A 19,528-nucleotide genomic window follows, 5' to 3' on the forward strand; every position below is an offset into this window, starting at 1 on the left:
TATTTTGTTTCCCTTGAACAAATCACATTAAATGTGCATTCAAAGGGCAATGCAAGATACTGTAAATAGCTACTTTTAGCTAAGATTTTTAGCATCAGTCCACGTGAACTAACCCTGAGCTCATTCTTATTCAAGATCAACATTTGGGAAACATGGACAAAGTAAGAGTGATGGCAGGGAGAGGTGATGAAGGAAAGGGGATAGAAGTCCAGTGGAGGATTCTAAGCAACTGGTGTACGCTGCACCATGAACTATCAGTTTTAATGGCTTTTACTCACAAGCATTGTTTGATGTGGAAGCATATACTGGATATTGGAAATAAACATAAAATACAACACAATTAAATATACATCTATTATATATATTTTAGAATTAATATAGCAATACTTCTATATAAAACAGAGATTTCAAGGCTACCTCTTTATAGCTGAGTGCAGCTGATGGTCGAAGTGGTGGAGCTGGCCGCAAGCAACTCAAGGTCCAAGCTTTGTAAATTTTGGCAGGTTCTAGTGGTCCACGAGGAAGTAATGAAAGGGAGTGGTGAGGTGGAGGGGTTTTTGTTTTGTCTGAAGCCTGCCAGTTTGAACGACAATTTTAAAAAGTCTTTTAAAAAAACATTAAAGCATCACTTCAGTCTAAAACAACAACAACAACAACAACAACAACAACAACAAGATTGCCCATTAAATAGATTGCCCAAATAGCCCTTTAAAAAATAAAGTAACAAAAATTCAGAGATTTGACCCACAGAACTTTTGTTGCCTCAGTGAAAAGAGAAGCAGAGCACGGATATGCTCATCTCACTGTCACTCTGCTTTATCTTTCTAGATCGGCATGCTTCTGGTCAGTAGCAGTTTCTCTTTTTTCAGCAAGCATACCATATTTTTCAGATAAAAAAAAACAAGTTCTGGTATGCACCAATGGCTGAAAGGATGTACCTCACCAACAAGTTAATGCTTGGGTTGGTAGAAGTTTCTGCAGTGATGAGAGGTACTATTTGGGCGTAAAAATTGGACATAGGATAGTATTATGTAAAAATCCTAGCTTACTTAGCCAATAGAAATAAAAAAAATAAAAAAAAATAAAAGATTGATTTCACAAGTAATATGCCCCCATACAAGTAAATGTCCATACTATAGCTGCACCAACGTGAATCAGAACTTCACCCCTAAAAGGGAAATTCTGTTTTCATGCCTCCCCTGCACCCCTTCAACTTTTGGACACTTTTTTGGGGGGAGTGGGGACCTGGTTTTGGTAGGAACGGCTAGGTGATCTGGGCAGAAGTTCAGGCACCACCCCCTGCAGCCTTTTGAGACATGTCACAGATCCCAGAAGGCTGCAGCACCATTTACAGGAAACAGTCTGCGAACCCGCAAGAAGTTACAGCTGGCTTCCCACAGTTATAACTATATAGGCAGCTTGTATTTTGGAATTTTGCACAGTGGTACAGGTCCATTCTAACCACTGACCTACTATCTTTATTCATAATGAGATCATTTTAGGCGTGCAGGCACATTTAAACAGTTAATTTAATAGCAATTTAACCACAAGATTTGTGTTCTTGCCAATAATAACCGATAATGTTTCACTTTTATCTTATGGAAAAATAAAACAAAAATGTTGATATAGGCAACACCTCACATTTTTGTGCTTATTCTGCTCTCCTGCTTTAAACCAGTTGCCGACCGTGTCACGCAGATATACTGCGGCACAATGGCACTGGTGGGCGAAATCCCGGACGGGTACATCCTACCCGGTTTCAGCCACCAGAGGGCGCGCATCCACTGCACGGCGGGGGACCTAATGCACATGGCCGGTAGGCACGATCCCCTCCGGCCACATGCGATCGCATGCACAAGCGCCAGCATGGGTATTTGTGTGTGCAAACACACAAATCCCTGTGCTGTCAGAGGAGAGGAGCCCTATCGTTTCTTCCTACGAAGTAGCAAACATGATAGGGCTTCTCTCCTAGTCACTCACATCCTCACACAGTTAGAACATGCAGAGGAAACACATATTTAACCCCTTGATCACCCACTAGTGTTAACCCCTTCCCTGCCAGTGACAGTTACACAGTGATCAGTGTATATTTATAGCACTGATCCCAAATGTTCCCAAAAAAGTTTCAAACGTCTCCGATCTGTCGCATTACCGCTAAAAATTGCAGATCACTGCCATTACCAGTAAAAAAAAAAAAAAATGGCATAAATATTCCAAAAATCGTTCCCATAGTTTGCAGATGCTATAACTTTTGCGCAAACCAATCAATGTATGCTTATTATGATTTTTTGTTTACCAAAAATATGTAGAAGAATATATATTGGCCTAAACTGAGAAAAAAAAAACGTTTTTAAAAAAAATCTTTTGGGGATATTTATTATAGCAAAAAGTTAAAAATATTGTTTTTCTTCCAAAATTGTTGCTATATTTTTGTTTATAGTGCAAAAAAATAAAAGCCGCAGAGGAGATCAAATAGTGGGGGAAAAAAGGACGCAAATTTTGTTTGGGTACAGTGTAGGATGACCGCGCAATTGTCAGTTAAAGCGACACAGTGCCAAATTGTAAAAGGTGCTTTGGTCAGGAAAGGGGGTAAAACCTTCCGGGGCTGAAGCGGTTAATAAATAATTTTCAAAGCTTATAGACTGAGCAAAATCAACAGGTTCACATTAATGCCAACCCTACAAACTGCAAATGCTTTCCCTTTGCTTCCCAGCTGCCAGGATTATAGAGAGGTAACCCCACGCAAGAGTTTATACAGAGCAAAGGATTCTGTGTGCCCAAGCAGCCAATCTGTCCCATTGAAAGTCGAAGAGTAAAGCTGGCCATACACTATTAAATCTTTCTTTTTAGAAACATTTGTATAATTTTCTAATTGTTAGTTATGTCAAACTGGCATTTGTTTTTGACAGGAAACTTTAAAAGCATGATGAAAATATTTTCTCGAACAAATGAATTTACAGTATATGTAGTTTTTATTTGGGAAATGACATTTATTCTCATTCATTTTCTTCTATCCTAGATGCTGAACGGCAGCATTTATGCTGTTGCTGGGGCCAGAATTAAAGTGAACCTGTTGCTTTATCCTACATCAGCAAATCACAGTCTTGCTTTAATAATCTTTGGAAGCCAATAATACTAGCAAGAAAATAATGTATAACTTACAGAGTGGGTTGTACCCCATGACGGTGTTTTACATAAAGACGCATGTGAAGTAGGCGTTTTAGTTAGACGGTAGAGATGATCTAGCCATTCTTGACAGTCCTGACTACTGCTGCAGTGGACCACAATACGCTCTATCATATGTCCTGCATTGCAAAAAAAAAAAAAAAAAACATTTTAGGACACATAAAAGAAAAAAAGTGACACTAGCTTTCCTTTTTTTAAAGCTTGATAAAATCTGAATTTCAAGCAGATATACAAAAACACAATCTACTAAATAATAATAAAAAAAAAATTACTGTATATACTCTAGTATAAGCCGAGATTTTCAGTCCTTTTTTTGGGGGTTGAAAATGCCCCCGTTGGCTTATACTCGAGTCAGTGTACCTAAAATTATTGAGAGGCTGTGGGCGTCCATCGTTCAAAACTCGCGGTCTCCTCCTGGTCCCTTCTGTGATAGGCGGAACTGTGTCTGCTGAGAAACGCCCATCATAAACGTTTTCTTATACTCACCCATCCCAGCAGACACTGTGTTCAGTGTTCCGCCAATCACGGATGCCTTTTCATCCTCGGACAAGAGGACGTCCGTGATTGGCAGAACACTGAACACAGTGTCTGCTGGGAAACTGAGTCCGAGGATGAGAGAATGTCCGTGATAGGCGGAACTGTGTCTGCAGAGAAACGCCCATCACGGAAGGGACCAGGAGGAGAGACCGCAAGTTTTAAACAATGAATGGAAGCCCGCAGTCTGTCAATTTCAGGTACACTGACAACGGGCACAGTGACAATGGGCACAGTGACGATGGGCACAGTGAGGTGTGCAAATGGGCATTGTTGACCCTCTTTTCCGCTTTTAGTAGCTGCTGCATTCTCACCCTCGGCTTATACTCAAGTCAATAAGTTTTCCCAGATTTTTGTGGTAAAATTAGGTACCTCGGCTTATACTCGGGCCGGCTTATACGGTAAGTATTTTTACATTCATGAATTATAGATTAGTATGACCGCTAGGTATCCAGCTTTAACAATGACTTTAAAGTATAAATAAAGGCAAAACTTTTTTCTGATGTGGGAATAGAACCTCTGAAAGGTTTTTTTTTGCCTTTTTGATTGTCACAATTACCAATGTCACCAGGAATGAAGGTAAGGGTAAATCCAGAATTTGCAGTTGTCTTCCATGATTCCTCCTCCCCTTCCTCTAATCAACATGGTAATGAAATGAATAAAACCTTTCTTTCAGTTTTCATTCCATGCCTTATTATAGACCCAGTGAAATCAGTAGGCCTTTGTGCTTCTCTACACAATGCAGGTAGATAGTGTCTGGTGAGAGGGGTCGGCAGGGTATTGTACATGCCTTCTGAAAGCTGTTGTAAAGCCAGCATGTAATTCTGAGCCTTAATGATTGCAAGAACTTAAATCCAGTGAAGGATAGGGTTGGGTGAGGAAGCGAAAGGCTTGGGAAGAAAGATCTAGATGATGCTGGATGTCCTCCAGCAGGGAGATGAGGTGGGTTCCATGTGAGTTGCTGAAGTTTCTAATACATACTGTGCAGTGAAATCAGATTAAGCATTTTCAGCACAGGATAGGAGCATGTGCAAGATGGAGGGTAAGGCTGGAGTTCAGCTTTAACCACTTGCCGAACGCCTTTCTGCATATATTCTGCGTCAAGGTGGCTCGGCTACGCAAACCGACATATCTGTACATTGGTCTGTGCATGAGATACAGTGGGCGCGTGCCTGCGGGTCTGGCAGACTCGATGTCCGCTGGCCACCCATGATCGCGGTACAGAGAAGCAGAACAGGGATCTGCCTTCTGTAAACAAGGCGGGTCCCCATTCTGATAGGGGACAACATGCAGATCTCCTGCTCCTAGTGATTAGGAAAGGTGATCTCTCTGTTGTGCCAGCAAGCCCATCCCCCACACAGCTAGAACACACCCAGGAAACACAGGTAACCCCTTGATCGCCCCTAGTGTTAACCCCTTCTCTGTCAGTGTCATTTATACATTGATCAGTCCCCAAAAGGTGTCACTTGGGGTCAGATTTGTCCGCCGCAATGTCGCAGTCCCACTAAAAATCGCAGATCGCTGCCATTACCAGTTAAAAAAAAAAAAAAAAACACTAAATCTATCCCATAGTTTGTAGTTGCTATACATTTTCCGCAAACTAATCAATATACGCTTATTGCGATTTTTTTAACCAAAAATATGCAGAAGAATACATATTGGCCTAAACTGATGACTGTTTTTGGATATGTATAATATCAAAAAGAAAATAATAATTTTTTTTTTTTTCAAAATTCTCAGCCTTTTTGTGTTTATAGCACAAAAAAATTAAAACCACAGAGGTGATCAAATACCACCAAAAGAAAGCTCTATTTGTGGGGGAAAAAAAGACATTAATTTCGTTTGGGAACAATGTCGCACGACTGCACAATTGTCAGTGACGAATCGCAAAACATGGCCTGGTCATTAAGTGGGTAAATCCTTCCGAGGCTGAAGTAGTTAAAGGCCAAAACTTAATCATCTGGTTTAGATACAAAGAAGTGCTATAGCGCTGGTAATGTTTTTATTGTGGTATGTGTCCATGCTGGGAACAGGACAGGAAGTTATGGGAAATCTCTCCAACAGGGACATGGAAACAAAACACGTTTTTAGTAGACTAGGGAAGTTTTTATTGGTGAGAAATGATCAACACATTTCTTGTAGAGGGGCCACTGGGACCGGAAATGAAGGAAAAACACGCCAATGGGGGTAACCGAAGAATAAAACTGAACAAAAATACAGAAATATAACGCTTTTCCACTCTACCCAAAACAAAAACAAAAAAACTGAAGTAAGCCATATCTGTGGCTAGTAAATGCGTATTATCTTTATTTCTAAAACTCTTGCAAGTCAGGCAAATTTCAAAAAGGAAAGACTCACCTGCAATCTCAAAAGCATGACTGATGTTGTCGCTTTCCTCTAACCTAACTACAGACATTCCAGTTAGTGGTAATTTCCCCTTTTAAAGAGAAAGAAACATATCATTAAATATGCATCGCTGTCTTAAGTGCACTGGAAATTTTATGGTTTTGTAGGCTCTCATATTCAATTTCCAATGCTGATTCTTTGTAAATGATGTGTAAATTATGTGTCATGTGTGGTCATCACCATCATCACTTATCCACAGCTTGCATTACCCAGACTTTAAGTATGAGGCAGACTGGTTCCATGAAACCTTGTTAAGTCATATGTCTGAATATGTTTTTAACATGTGCACAAATAACAAATAATATAACTGCAGTTTAGGAATTGGATAGGTTGGACAACTTAAAGTGTTATTTTTGCAGAGACCCTATAGAATAAAATGGTGAGTGTTGCATTTGCAACACCTATTTTTTTGCAATTTGTATGTCACACAGTATTTGCGCAGTGGTTTTTCAAACACAATTTTTTCAGAAAAAAAAAAAACACTTTCATGAATAATAATAAAAAAAAATAAAAAACACTAAAGTTAGCACAATTTGTTTGCATAATGTGTAAGATGATGTTACGCTGAGTAAATATATACATAACCTGTAACAATTTAAAATTGCGTCTGCCCGTGGAATGGCGACAAACTACGGTGCTTAAAATCCTCAATAGGCGATGCTTTAAACGCCTTTACAGGTTACCAGTTTAGAGTTGGACAGGAGGTCTGGTGCTAGAATTATTTCTCTCGCTCTGACGTTTGCGACGATACCTCACGTGTGGTTCGATCGCCGTTTACATATGCGTGCAAGAGTAACATATGGGTTTGCATTTGTGCGTAAGCATGGTGGGACAGGGGCGCTTTACATTTATTTTTTTACTAACTTTATTGCTACCACAAGGGATGAACAACATCCCTTGTGATAGCATGGGTCCTAACAGGTCCTCTTTATGGAGAGATTTGGGGTCTTGCCTCTGGCCTCCCATGTAGCTGATCGGACACAGATCGTTCTGATTGGCTACTTACCTGGCCGTTGCTGGCCAGGTAAACAAAGGGGTGGAACCGTAAATGACGAACTGCTTGCCGTTCAAGGTTTTCAGGGTTACAGAGAGAGGGGAACAATGTCAGTTTCTCTCTCTCTGTACAGGGCAGTCATCACCGCTGGCTGCATCGCTCCCGGATTCTGTGATCGTAGAGCCCGGGAGAGGCGGCAGCAAGAGGGGGGTGGGACCCACTTTGCCACTGGCAGAAGTGATCGAGTGGCTATTAGCCACTCAGATCACTTCTGCCTTGTTCAGAATCGTCGGCTTGCTATGGGTGCAGGCATCATTCCGGTATAACCGCTGAAACGAGAGGACGTCCATGTGTGCCTTCCCGGTGGGTAGTTGTTAACTTCAGCTCTCTGCCCCGTTTTCTGAAAGCTAAAACAAGCTGTATAAATTCTGAACTTTGAACGGATGTAGATGAGAAATGGCTGCAGATAAACAAGTACTACTTATGTAGGAAGATTTGTTCTGTGAATCGCCTGAGGACAGTCACTTCACTGAGTATATGCAAGGGTTTACAACCACTTTAAATTAAAAAGCAATAAGGGAGATCACGCCTGCAGCTGACAACCAAGAGGATGCACCCTGATCTTGGCATCAAATAGATGCATGCCTAAAAACTTATCAGTTTGTTCACAAAATTTCTACAAGAATACAAAATTCTGAAAAAGTCAGCAAGGGCGAAAAGTGGATTTCACACAGTTCCATTTTTCACCTCAGCATACAGCGTTTTAACGTACAGAGTTTTCCCATCCACCCGCTCTCACACGCATATACTGTATTTATTTTTAATTTTATTATAGGTATTTATTTAAAGCTGCCAATTTTGAGCAGTGCTGTACATACTTGGCATTCATATCAGTCCCTGGCCTCAAGGAACCAACAATTTACCATCCTTATGTAAAATGCATACGTACACATACATACATATTGGTGCCAGTTCGCACAGAAGCCAAGTAACCTACCAGCATGTTTTGGGGGAAACCGGAATAACCAAAGAAAACCTAAGCATGCACAGGGATAGCACACAAACTCCATGCAGACAGTGTCCTGGCTGGGATTTGAACCAGGCCCCCCTTCTGCCACCACCACCACCACCACAGCGGCCACAGACACACTTTTCTTCCCTCCACACCTAAGCAACCATATATACACAGTCCAGGCCACCTTATTCATCCCCCCAACATCACCACCACAGCAGCAGCAGTACAGTATATACAATTCCATAACCCCCCACCACACCACAACAGCCATATACACAGTTCTCTTACCACCATAGCAGCCATACACTACATATCAGCTATATACACAAGCTTCTTCATCACCAACCACAGCAACCATATATACAATCCATCCAACATCCACTCCCTGGAGCAGCCATATTTATGACACCACCACCATAATCATGTCATTCATGATGGTATAATTTTGAATAGAGATACTGTAGGGTTTGTTGGGACCCCAGAGGCCTAAAAAAGCCAGGGAGGTAAATAGGGGCGGGTGTACTATATCGGTTCTAGGTAAGTAAGTTAAACAGGAGAGTATAGGAGTAAAAAAGATTCAATTTATTTAAGGAAAGCAGATCCTGGCTAGTATATGTCATATGACACACAATACAGTGTAAACCAGGCCCATGCATAGTAGTCACTCATTGTAGTTGTTGGCTTATAGGCAAGTTGACATGGTCACCAATAGACTTTTTCAAGTTGGCATGATGACTCAGAAACCAGGATAGGTGTAGGCCATGAATACCCATTTAGGGAAGGCAAGTCATTTTTTATGTTACCTGATAAATGAAGCCGCTCATTCGAGGACTAGCAGACAACATGAGAAGTGCGCTTGGAAACAGCATGAAATACCTCTCATCTTTTTCCTAGTATAAGAGTGAAGAAGAATTAGTCTGACAGTAAAAGACATGTCCTGCAGCTAGTCTCTAAACAGGAATATGGAAACATATACTAGCAAAGCATCACCAACAGTTACTGAGGAAACGTAACGGTCTAATCAAATTTATAAAACTAAATTGTTTCAGTTATGTTTTCCTCTTCATTTAAATGAACACAATATTTATTTTACAAAATAATAATAAAAAACACAGCAAAATTTATTTCAGAGCATTCTATTAAAAAACACCACTTAGGGTTTACTTTTTTACTGCCACTGTCTAACTAAAACATCCACAGTGCTTTTTAGTAGACATGTGCACTGCCAAAAAAATCGTATTTTTCGTTTATGTTATTTTCGGTTTTTTTATTTTTTCGTAAATTCGGGAAATTCGAAAAAAAAAAATTTCCGTTTTTGTTTCATTAGTTTTTTTGCTTTTTTCGTAAATTCGTAAAATTTTCGGATTTCCGAAAAAGCAAAAAATTGAAAAAACGGAAAATTGAAAAATTCGAAAAGTCGGAATTTCGAAAATTCTAAAATCCGAAATTTCGAATTTCGAATTTTTTGAAATTTCTAAATTTCGAATTTTTCGCAATTTCGAATTTCGAATTTTTCGCAATTTCGAATTTCGAATTTCTCGAAATTTAGAATTTTCGATTTTCAAATTTTTCAATTTTCGACATTTCGAAATACGAAAATTCAGAAACACGAAAATATTCGGAAATACGAAAATTCGGAAATACGAAATTTCAAAATTTCGAAATTCGAAAAATTCCAAATTTCGAAATTTCTGAAAAATTCCAAATTGGAAAAGTGAAACATTTTAAAATTCGAAAATTGAGAAATTAGAAAAATTCTAAAATTCTAATTTTTCCATTTTTGAATTTTTCAATTTTCGAATTTTTTCACTTTTCCCATTTCGAATTTTTCAATTTTCGAATTTTTCGGAAATACGAAAATTTTAAATTCGGAAATTGAAAAATTCGAAATTTGAAAAATTTGAAAATTGAAAAATTCGAAAATTCAGAATTTCGAAAATTCTAAAATCCGAATTTTCGAAAATACGAAAATTCGTAAATTCGAATTTTCGGAAATACGAAAATTCGAATTTTCGGAAATACGAAAATTCAAAATTTTCGGAAGTGCGAAAATTCGTAAATAAACAATTCGTAAAAACGAAAATTCGTAATTCACGAATTTCCGTAAAAAAACGAATTAGAAACAGAACAAATTGCACATGTCTACTTTTTATTATATGTAACCAGCTCAGGAAGAAATTTGTGCCTTTCCTGATTAATTCAGAGGACACTGTACTCATATGTGTATGTTAAAAAGTGACCTTATTACAGTATTCATAGCATGGTATTATATGACTCAGCAACAGTGGCACAGAACAGACTTAAAGGGGTTGTAAAGGTTTGTTTTTTATTTTCAAAATGGGTTCCTTTAAGCTAGTGCATTGTTGGTTCACTTACCTTTTTTCCTTCCATTTCCCTTCTAAAAAAAAAAATGCTATTTGTCTGAATTTCTCACTTCCTGTTCCTCCTCAGTAAGCTTGCCCCCATCATCCGAGCCGTTCTGGCTGGGGGTTAGTCAGCCAGAATAGCTTACTGAGGAGGAACAGGAAGTGAGAAATTCAGACAAAGAAAAAAAAACATTTAGAAGGGAAATTGAAGTAAAAAGTAAGTGAACCAACAATGCACTAGCTTAAAGGAACCTATTTAGAAAATAAAAAATAACCTTTACAACCCCTTTAAGTGCACCACCAATTGGCATGAAAATTCATATGCAATATTTTATTTACCTGCAAAATAAAAAAAAAAGTTTAAATATTGTTCAGTCCTAAACAAAAATGATAAAAACATATACAATACACTTGCTTTAAAGCAGGGCTGTCAAACTCAATTTCATTGCGGGATGCATCAACATAAGGCCTCATGCACACTGGGCTTTATAAAAACGTCAGTAGCGTTAGCTGTAGAAAGCTGCAGCAGTAGAATGAGTTTTGTAGCATCTTTTGCAGTAGCGTTTTTCATTTTTTTTTTTTTGGAAAACTATACTCCCACAACAGGTTATGGCTCAAAAATGCTGGAAAATGCAGAATAGCCGTGTTTTTCAGTTTTTTTCAGAGTTGGAGCGTATTTACAGCTGAAAAAAATCCTCTTAAAACCCACTGGGTTTTTTCCAGCCAGGAAACATCCCTGCCAACGTCCCCCCGCATCACAAGTCAGAAGTCCCCCTCACCCTCCCTTACATCACAGTCCACCCCCCCTTACTTTGTGCTTCCATCAGAAAGGAGCTGGGGTAAAGCTGGAAAGCAGATACATACAGTATATTGGAGAGATAAAGCAGAAAGCATTAAAGGGGAGTTCCAGCCATTTGTATGTTTATTAAAAGTCAGCAGCAACAAAAAGTGTAGCTGCTGGCTTTTAATAAACAGTCACTTACCTGCTCCAGCGACGCGCCGGCCGGGGCTCCGCTCCTCTCCCCCCCCCCCCCTCCCCGGCCGGCGTCTTCATTTTCAGTGTGGGCACCCGGCTGTGACAGCTTTCGGCTTTACGGCCGGGCACCCACTGCGCGAGCGGCGCGGCACTGCGCATGCGCGAGCGGCGCGGCGCCGTGTAATTGGCCAGGAGATCGCCTAGGACCTGTGACGTGTCCTAGGCGATCGCCTACAGCAGCCACTTCCTGAAGGCGATTAAGCTTAGTCGCCTACAGGAAGGAGGAAGTGGGACAGGAAGTCCCACTCGTGCTGAAGCCCCCACTCCCCCCCAAAAAAATTACATGCCAAATGTGGCATGTAAGGGGGAGAGGAGTGGGTTAAGAGGAAGTTCCAAATTTGGGTGGAACTCCTCTTTAAGCTCTAATAATGAGCAAGCCAAAACTTCAACTGAATGTCACATACCTCATTTGCTCCACATTGTACCATTACTTGTGACATATACACAACATTTCCAAGGATTTTAATGTCTTCTCCTTCCCAACACTGGATGGGTTCCGAAAGAATTTGCAACTCCAGCTGCTTCCTTTTGCGTAGGTCTTGACACTGCGCCTGGAATACATAGGCAGATAGACAGTTGTAATTGATCAATTAGTAACAAAGAATGGTGACTGCTATTAACTGTAATCATCTAGAACTGCTCGGCTATGGCCATGTTCAGTGACCCAAAAGACCTACTGAATGCCCAAGGCTTAAAACTCTAGTACTACAGGATAGAAACCATTGCAATGCAATTCCCAAGCCGATGCCGTTTTTACATTCTCTTTCAAGCATGGATGGATAGATAGATAGATAGATAGATAGATAGATAGATAGATAGATAGATAGATAGATAGATAGGATAGATAGGATAGATAGGATAGATAGGACTACCCCCAGAAGAGCTGCTGGTTTGTTTTGGGTGGCAAGATACCTCGTGTTCCTCCGGTAAAAGTTGTAGTAACGGAATGCCCACACGACAGGTGTCTTTTTCTGTGCTCTTTATTACCCAGCCGTGTAAAAACAATAAAACTTGGTGAAGAGTAGAGGAATAGTAGAAATGGAAATGGCAGATTCAGGTCCTGCTCCCAATGACAAACTTTCGCTTCGCCACTCCAGCCGAAATGGGTATAGTGCACCTGGACAGGCCTCTCACACAGGCCTGGCAGCCAGAATCACCTTCTTTGCCACAGACCCTCCCAATGGTTGCAGAAAATAATAGTCCGGAGTCCTCTTGACTGGACTTGACACCTGGATCTCCTTCAGGTAGTTTTCAATTAGGGTACCGACTGACAGGTGACCAACATCCAGCCTCTTAGTGTCCGGTTACTCTGGTCCCAGATGGATGGTCAGGCCCCTATTGGAACACCAGCCTCTCTTGGTACTCCTCAGGCAGACTCTCCACCGTACGGCCTCCTCCAACAGGACGGACAGCCCAGGACCTCCTTATGTGGGACCCAGTCGATTACTGAGCCCTGAGCGGCAGATCAGTTGCTCTGGGCCAACGTGGTCTCGAAGCCAGGATCTCTGCGTTGCACGGGCACCCCGGCCTGGAAGGCCATTTGCTGGGGGGGGGCGTGGAGTGGCTACCCTAAAGGTGGACGCCACATGAGAAGACCCAGGAAAATAGCGTCTGCCCCATAAATACCCTCTCCCAGCATGCACAGCGAGGGAAACTCCTCCTGATAGGCTGCAGGGAAAAGTATCCAAAACAATGACTCCTCTGCTGCCACCTGCTGACCGGGGTTGGTATCAACGCCCCAGAAACAGCATGAACCCACAGTACAAGGTGATCTCGCCTCCCTAGCCAGGGGTAGAATAGAAGCTGCAACATGGGTCTCTGACTTTCCAAAGTCTGTCAAGGCTTCCAATGTAGAAATGACCCAGACAGGCAGTACGTTCTCATCCTGCTCACTAGACAATTATATATGGCCATTCCACCAATTACACAGGGAAAACCAGTGGCATCGGGAATTAGTGGAATTATAATTTAACAGATAAAGATTCTTTTAATATCACCATAATGCAAATTTCTCTTTAGTAGGTAGTGATGATATCTTGGATTTCCTAAAAAAACATGTTTGTCAATATCAATTGCTTGAAAGAATTCACAAGAAATCCAGGCTATTTATACAAAAGATGCGGTTGTATCGCATCATTCATTCAAGTACTTAAAAGTCAAGCTCTGCATAAATCATCTCTACCCATGGCAATGCTACTGAGAATATGACACTCGATGTACAGCTGCAATAAAGCAATTATATCACCCTATTATAGGCAAATTATCCAATATGTAAGCTCATTTAATTGGTTGCTTGAAGTTTTCAGTAAATATACCTTCTGGCAACGCTGTATGCTGGCCTAGGCCAACAAAGCCCAAGTCTAGGGCAGCACGTAAAGCGTCCCGCCGGCTTGCGCTACACTGTTAGTGTAGCACCAGTCCTATGGGGCGGACTGGGCAGAGAGGCAAATTAGTCTAGCGATCCCATAAAGCGGCCGCACTGCTTCCAGTATGCGGGTGGCCAGCATACCTCAACTGTGGGGGGGGGGGGGTCTTTTCATTTTGACTGTCCCATCATCCTGGACCACAAACCTTCCTCACTGTGCTATATGTTTTCTGCTGCACCATTGGCATGGTTATGTCTTCTTAGTCCTCTCCATAAAATTATCAGAAATGTGTGCTTAAAGTAGAACTATGGGCAACGCTTTTTTTTTTTTTGGATAGAGTAAGGGAGGGTTATAGCCCCAATCAGTTAATTTTTTTTACCATTCCTGTCCCATTGCAGAGAGTTCCCTTCACTTCCTGCCCAATAGCCAAACAGGAAGTGAGAGGAAATCTATGCAAATTAAGGGACTCCATTGTCCCTCCCGCCCCAGGCCCTCAGAACTACTGTCCCCACTCAAAATTTTCAGGGCAGGTCTTAAACAGCAAGGGGTGTGGCCTTGACAGGAAGGAGTGGGTCATATTTAAATTAGGGGGTGCACGAGTTTAGTCAGGCCTAGGGCCGCACAAAACCTAAATACACAGCCTTCTGGTCATTTCTTATTTTTTCTTAGCTTACTGTAATATTGTGAATTTTTTTTTTATTATCCATGTTTACTGGAAGATAGTAAAGCCCTTGGAGTAAATATGAATTGGAAAGAAGATAGCAAAGCCTAAATTTTGAGCCGTGTGTACAGCTGTCCATTTAAAGAAGCCCAACGAGTCAACAACTGGCTTATGTTGAATGAGCATGCTGGAAAACCAGCATTGGATCACCATTTGCAGCCAATAGCTGCAAGCGCTGATCAGTGTAAAACAAAAACAAACTGTATGGGTGTACCCAGCTTAAAGCTGTTGTAGAATTGTAAGGAAATTGATAAAACAATCTTGTAAGTATTATTAATAAAATATTGCAGATCATATATTGTTAATGTTGTGGTGTGTGCTTTTACTCTGCCGTTACAGTTTTACCAGATCTCTATAGCAAGCAATCAGTTGGCTTTAATCCTCCTAGCTTACGTCCCCAGCAATGACGCACTGTAAAAAGACGCATAGAAGAAGATGGAGGGGGTACCAGAAAGACAATGTCGTCTATGCAGAGAAGTGAGTGAAATAGGAGCAAGCCAATATGCATATATTCCAGGCTCCGGTGGCATACTGCCCAATCATCCTGCATTGTCTTTCACAGATATCATTAAAATGCAGACAAATTCCATGTTTTTTTTCTTCATTTTCATCAAGACTCTTTGATACCCATATTTGGTCTTGGCCCTATACACAAATGTTCAGAGAAATTCAGTTACAATGACGTATAGTGCTTGACACAAAGCCACTTAAAATGTACACTATATTGTCAAAAGTATTGGGACACCTGCCTTTACAAAGGCATGAACTTTAATGGCAACACAGTCTTAGGGGCAGATCCACAGAGAGTACGCCGGCGTATTTACTGATACGCCGGTGTACTTTCAAATTTCCCGCGTCGTATCTTTAGTTTGAATCCTCAAACCAAGATACGATGGCATCTGGGTTAGATCCGACAGGCATACGGCTTCATACGCCTGCGGATCTTAGATGCAATACTTCGGTGTCCGCTGGGTGGAGTTTGCGTCGTTTTCCGCGTCGAGCATGCAAATTAGCTATTTCCGACGATCCACGAACGTACGCGCGGCCGTCGCATACTTTTACGTCGTCTCTAGTCGTTTTTTTCCGGCGTATAGTTAAAGCTGGTGTTTTGCGCCGTATAGTTAGACTTGCTATGTTAAGTATGGCCGTCATTCCCACATTTAATTTGAATTTTTTTTTTTTGCGTAAGTCGTCTGTGAATCGGGATGGACGTAATTCACGTCTATGTTAAAAAAAATTACGTCCTAGCGACGTCATTTAGCGCAATGCACGGCGGGAAATTTAGGGATGGCGCATGCGCAGTTCATTCGGCGCAGGGACGCGCTTCATTTAAATGAAACGCGCTCCCTAAATGCCGATTTGAATTACGCGCCGTTACGCCGCCAGAGATAGACTACGCCGCTGTAACTTACGGTGCAAAATCTTTGAGGATTCGAAGTCTGGCAAAGTAAGTCACAGCGGCGTAGCGTATCTCCCATACGCTGCGCCGGTGCAGATCTCTGTGGATCTGCCCCTTAGTCCGTAGGGTTTAATATTGAGTTGGATCACCCTTCGCAGCTATAACAGCTTCAGCTCTTCTGGGAAGGCCGTCCACAAGGTTTAGGAGTGTATCTATGGGAATGTTTGACTATTCTTGCAGAAGTGCATTTGTGATGGTGGACAAGAAGGCCTGGCTTGCAGTCTTCACTTTAATTTATCCCAAAGGTGTTCTATCGGGTTGAGTTCAGGAATCTGTGCAGGCCAGTCAAGTTCCTCCACCCCAAACTCGCTCATCTATGTCTTTATTGACCTTGCACTGGTCCAAATCATTTAGTGGAGGGGGGATTGTGGTGTGGGGTTGCTTTTTGGGGGTTGGGCTTGGCCCCTTAGTTCCAGTGAAGAGAACTCTTAAGGCATCAGCATACCTAGATATTTTGGACAATTTGGGGATGGCCCCTTCCTGTTCCAACATGTCTGCGCACCACTGCACAAAGCAAGGTCCATAGACATGGATGAGTGAGTTTGGGGTAGAAAAAAACCTATAGAAACAAAATCACAACTTGAAAAATACACCCATTTGTTGCTGACCCGCTTCAGTTCAGTATCAAACTTTCCAGTGCTTCGTATTCTGAGAAAAATCTCTTTCCTCTGAATGTGATCACAGGCGGCAACTGAAAAGCTGCTGTGGTTTCTCTGCAACACTAGAAAACCCAACCTCAGGGGGAAACTGTAGCTTTCACGAAGAAGGGGCAACCCCATTCAGCGTCAGCCTATCTTTTAAAAAAACACAATCAATGTGAATGCAAGTTATTTAAGGAATTCAAGTTACGCCCTAGACTGGCATAGACTAACATTTGAAATATTAGCATGTATGCAAACTTCCAGTTTTTAACTTTAATTTTCTCATATAAATATACATCCCCAAAACTATTCTAAAGCAGATAATTCTCAAAAAATTACTGCAAAGGTTAGTGCGCCTTTAAATTTTGCAAGCTTTTGGCTACTGTTGGGGGAAGGCCAAAGGATGCCTGATTTAGGAGTTACCGTATTTATCGGGGTATTGCGCGCACCCGCGTATAGCGCGCACCCCCAACCTGGAAGGGAAATTTCAGAAAAAAATATAAAAATACAGTTTAAATGCCCCTCGTCGGTGTCTTGCCCGACGTCCATCGGTGGTCTTGTCCGGCGTCCGTCTGCGGCCTCGGTGGTGTCCTCCTGCGCTGTCTCCGAGTCGAATCCCCGCTTCCCGCGCTGAGTTTGAACTGCGCCGCCGACATATACCGAGCGCAGTACACTCGGGCACACTCGGAGGTGTCACAAAGCGTGACCGCGAGCAAAGCCGAATGTCCCTGAGTGTACTGCGCTCGGTATATGTCGGCGGCGCAGTTCAAACTCAGCGCGGGAAGCGGGTATCGGCGTATATCGCGCACACACAATTTTCCCCTTATTTTAAGGGGAAAAAAGTGCGCGGTATACGCCGACCGATAAATACGGTAAATAACTACTGTATGTCTTTTGTATACAAAAACGAATTCCATGATATTTAAATGCAAACTGTACATTTTGATGGGAAAATTATAGAAATATAAATAACAAATACTCTCCCCCCCCCCCCCCCCACCCACACACACACACTGGGAGCAGACAGTTGCTCGGTAGGAGGGATTCCCCTGTCAGCACTGATTGTGTTGATGGGGTAATCGTACAAATTAATTTACCAGGGTCTCCCGCAGGGATGTAGTCCCAAGGGAGGGGGCGAGCACGCTGACTAACCCCCACCCAGGACGGCTCGGATGATGGGGGCAAGCTTACCGAGGAGGACGTGAGAATTTCAGACAAAGAAAAAAAACATTTAGAAGGGAAATCAAAGGAAAATGTAAGTGAAACAGCAATGCACAATTTAGAAAACAAAAAAAAAAGTGAACCTTTACAACCCCTTTAACAGTTTTCTTAGAAAAGGAACAAAAACATTTTTTTTTTTCGCAAGAAAGAAAAAAAACAACAAAAAAAAAGCATCAATCTCAAAAATCTACCGATGTTGCATCTTTCCATGATGACTAAATCTTTAGAAGACATATAGGACTTTGGATTTCAAGAGTTAATTTCATGCTGCAGTCTCAGGGCATGGCAGTAGAGGAAGGAAACTTCTCCCACACAAGTTACATATGTAGAGAAACAAAAGTATAATGTCACGCAGTGCTGCCTCAATGCTGGATTATCTATTTTCCAGCTCGCAATATGAATCCGAGTAGAAGAAAAACCTTTATAGAACAATATTTTAAATACATCAACTGGTAATGTCATTGTATGAGTCAAACAGCCCAAGGTCAATTTATTCATTTGCTGAATTGTTTGTCACGCGAGTTTTGTTCCTTTTCACGCTCAAGAACCACAACTAAGACACCACAACTTAAATAAATGGATTTGGTTTGATTTATATGAAATAAGCCCACAGACTTTAACCACTTCAGCCCTGGAAGGTTTTACCCCTTAAAGACCAGACCATTTTTTGTGATACAGGACTGCCTTACTATAAACGGAAAATTCTGCGGTTGTGCAACACTGCACGCCAATAAAATAGATTTCCTTTTTTTCCCCACAATAAACAAAAAAAAGTGTGACAATTTAAAACAATTTTAAATATTTTTTTACTTTCTGCTATAAAACACATCCTATTAAAAATAAAAATTTAATTTCTTCATTAATTTAGGTCAATATGTATTTTGCTACATATTTTTGTTAAAAAAAAAAAATCCCAATAAGCGTATATTGTCTAAAAAAACTATGGGATATTTTTATGGCACTTTTATTTTTTTTATTTTTTTACTAGTAATGGCAGCGATCAGCGATTTTTAGCGGGACTGCGACATTTCAGCAGACAAATCGGACACCTGACACTTTTGACACTTTTTTGGGGACCAGCGACATTACAGTGATCAGTGCTAGAAAAGTGCGCCGTTACTGTACTAATGACACTGGCAGAGAAGAGGTTAACATCCATGACGATCAAAGGGTTAAATATGTCCCTAGGGCGTGCTTTCTAACTGTGGGGGAGTTGATCTGACTGGGGGAAGGCAGAGATCCGCGTTCCTGCTTAGCAGGAACACAAGATCTCTATCTTCTCTCTTGTCAGAACGGCAATCTGCCTTTGCCTCTCTCGGGAACGATCGCAGGTGGCTCCACCTCTGTGGCACATGCGTGCCCCCTAGTGGCTATTGCACTAAACCACGTACAGGTATGCGATTTCGCGCAATAGAGCTGACCTGCCGCAGTACATGTAGGTTAGGCGGTCGGCAAGTGGTTAAAAGGTGGCTGAATGATTAATAGAAATCTCTTCTAGTAATATAAAGATGTATGTTTGTATCCTATGAGTTAAGGAAGGACTGGGATGGGGGACAGAGGGGAATTTCCCCCTTGGACTTTAA

The 19,528-nt window shown here is 41.5% G+C and overlaps 1 protein-coding gene across 2 annotated transcripts in view; it reads right to left on the reverse strand.

Moving 5' to 3' along the window:
• Window positions 1-19,528, reverse strand: part of ARHGEF6 (Rac/Cdc42 guanine nucleotide exchange factor 6) — a 174,133-nt gene that overhangs the window by 47,828 nt on the left and 106,777 nt on the right. For both annotated transcript variants that reach the window (XM_040323759.1, XM_040323758.1), the window contains exons 12-16: window positions 11,942-12,088; window positions 8,939-9,025; window positions 6,079-6,157; window positions 3,163-3,305; window positions 418-573 (exon numbers count right to left, since the gene is read on the reverse strand). In XM_040323759.1, the coding sequence (XP_040179693.1) occupies window positions 418-573; window positions 3,163-3,305; window positions 6,079-6,157; window positions 8,939-9,025; window positions 11,942-12,088 (612 nt within the window). The remainder of the gene's footprint in view (window positions 1-417; window positions 574-3,162; window positions 3,306-6,078; window positions 6,158-8,938; window positions 9,026-11,941; window positions 12,089-19,528) is intronic.

The sequence above is a fragment of the Rana temporaria genome, chromosome 9, assembly GCF_905171775.1.
Source record: "Rana temporaria chromosome 9, aRanTem1.1, whole genome shotgun sequence".
In the NCBI taxonomy this organism is placed as follows: domain Eukaryota; kingdom Metazoa; phylum Chordata; class Amphibia; order Anura; family Ranidae; genus Rana; species Rana temporaria.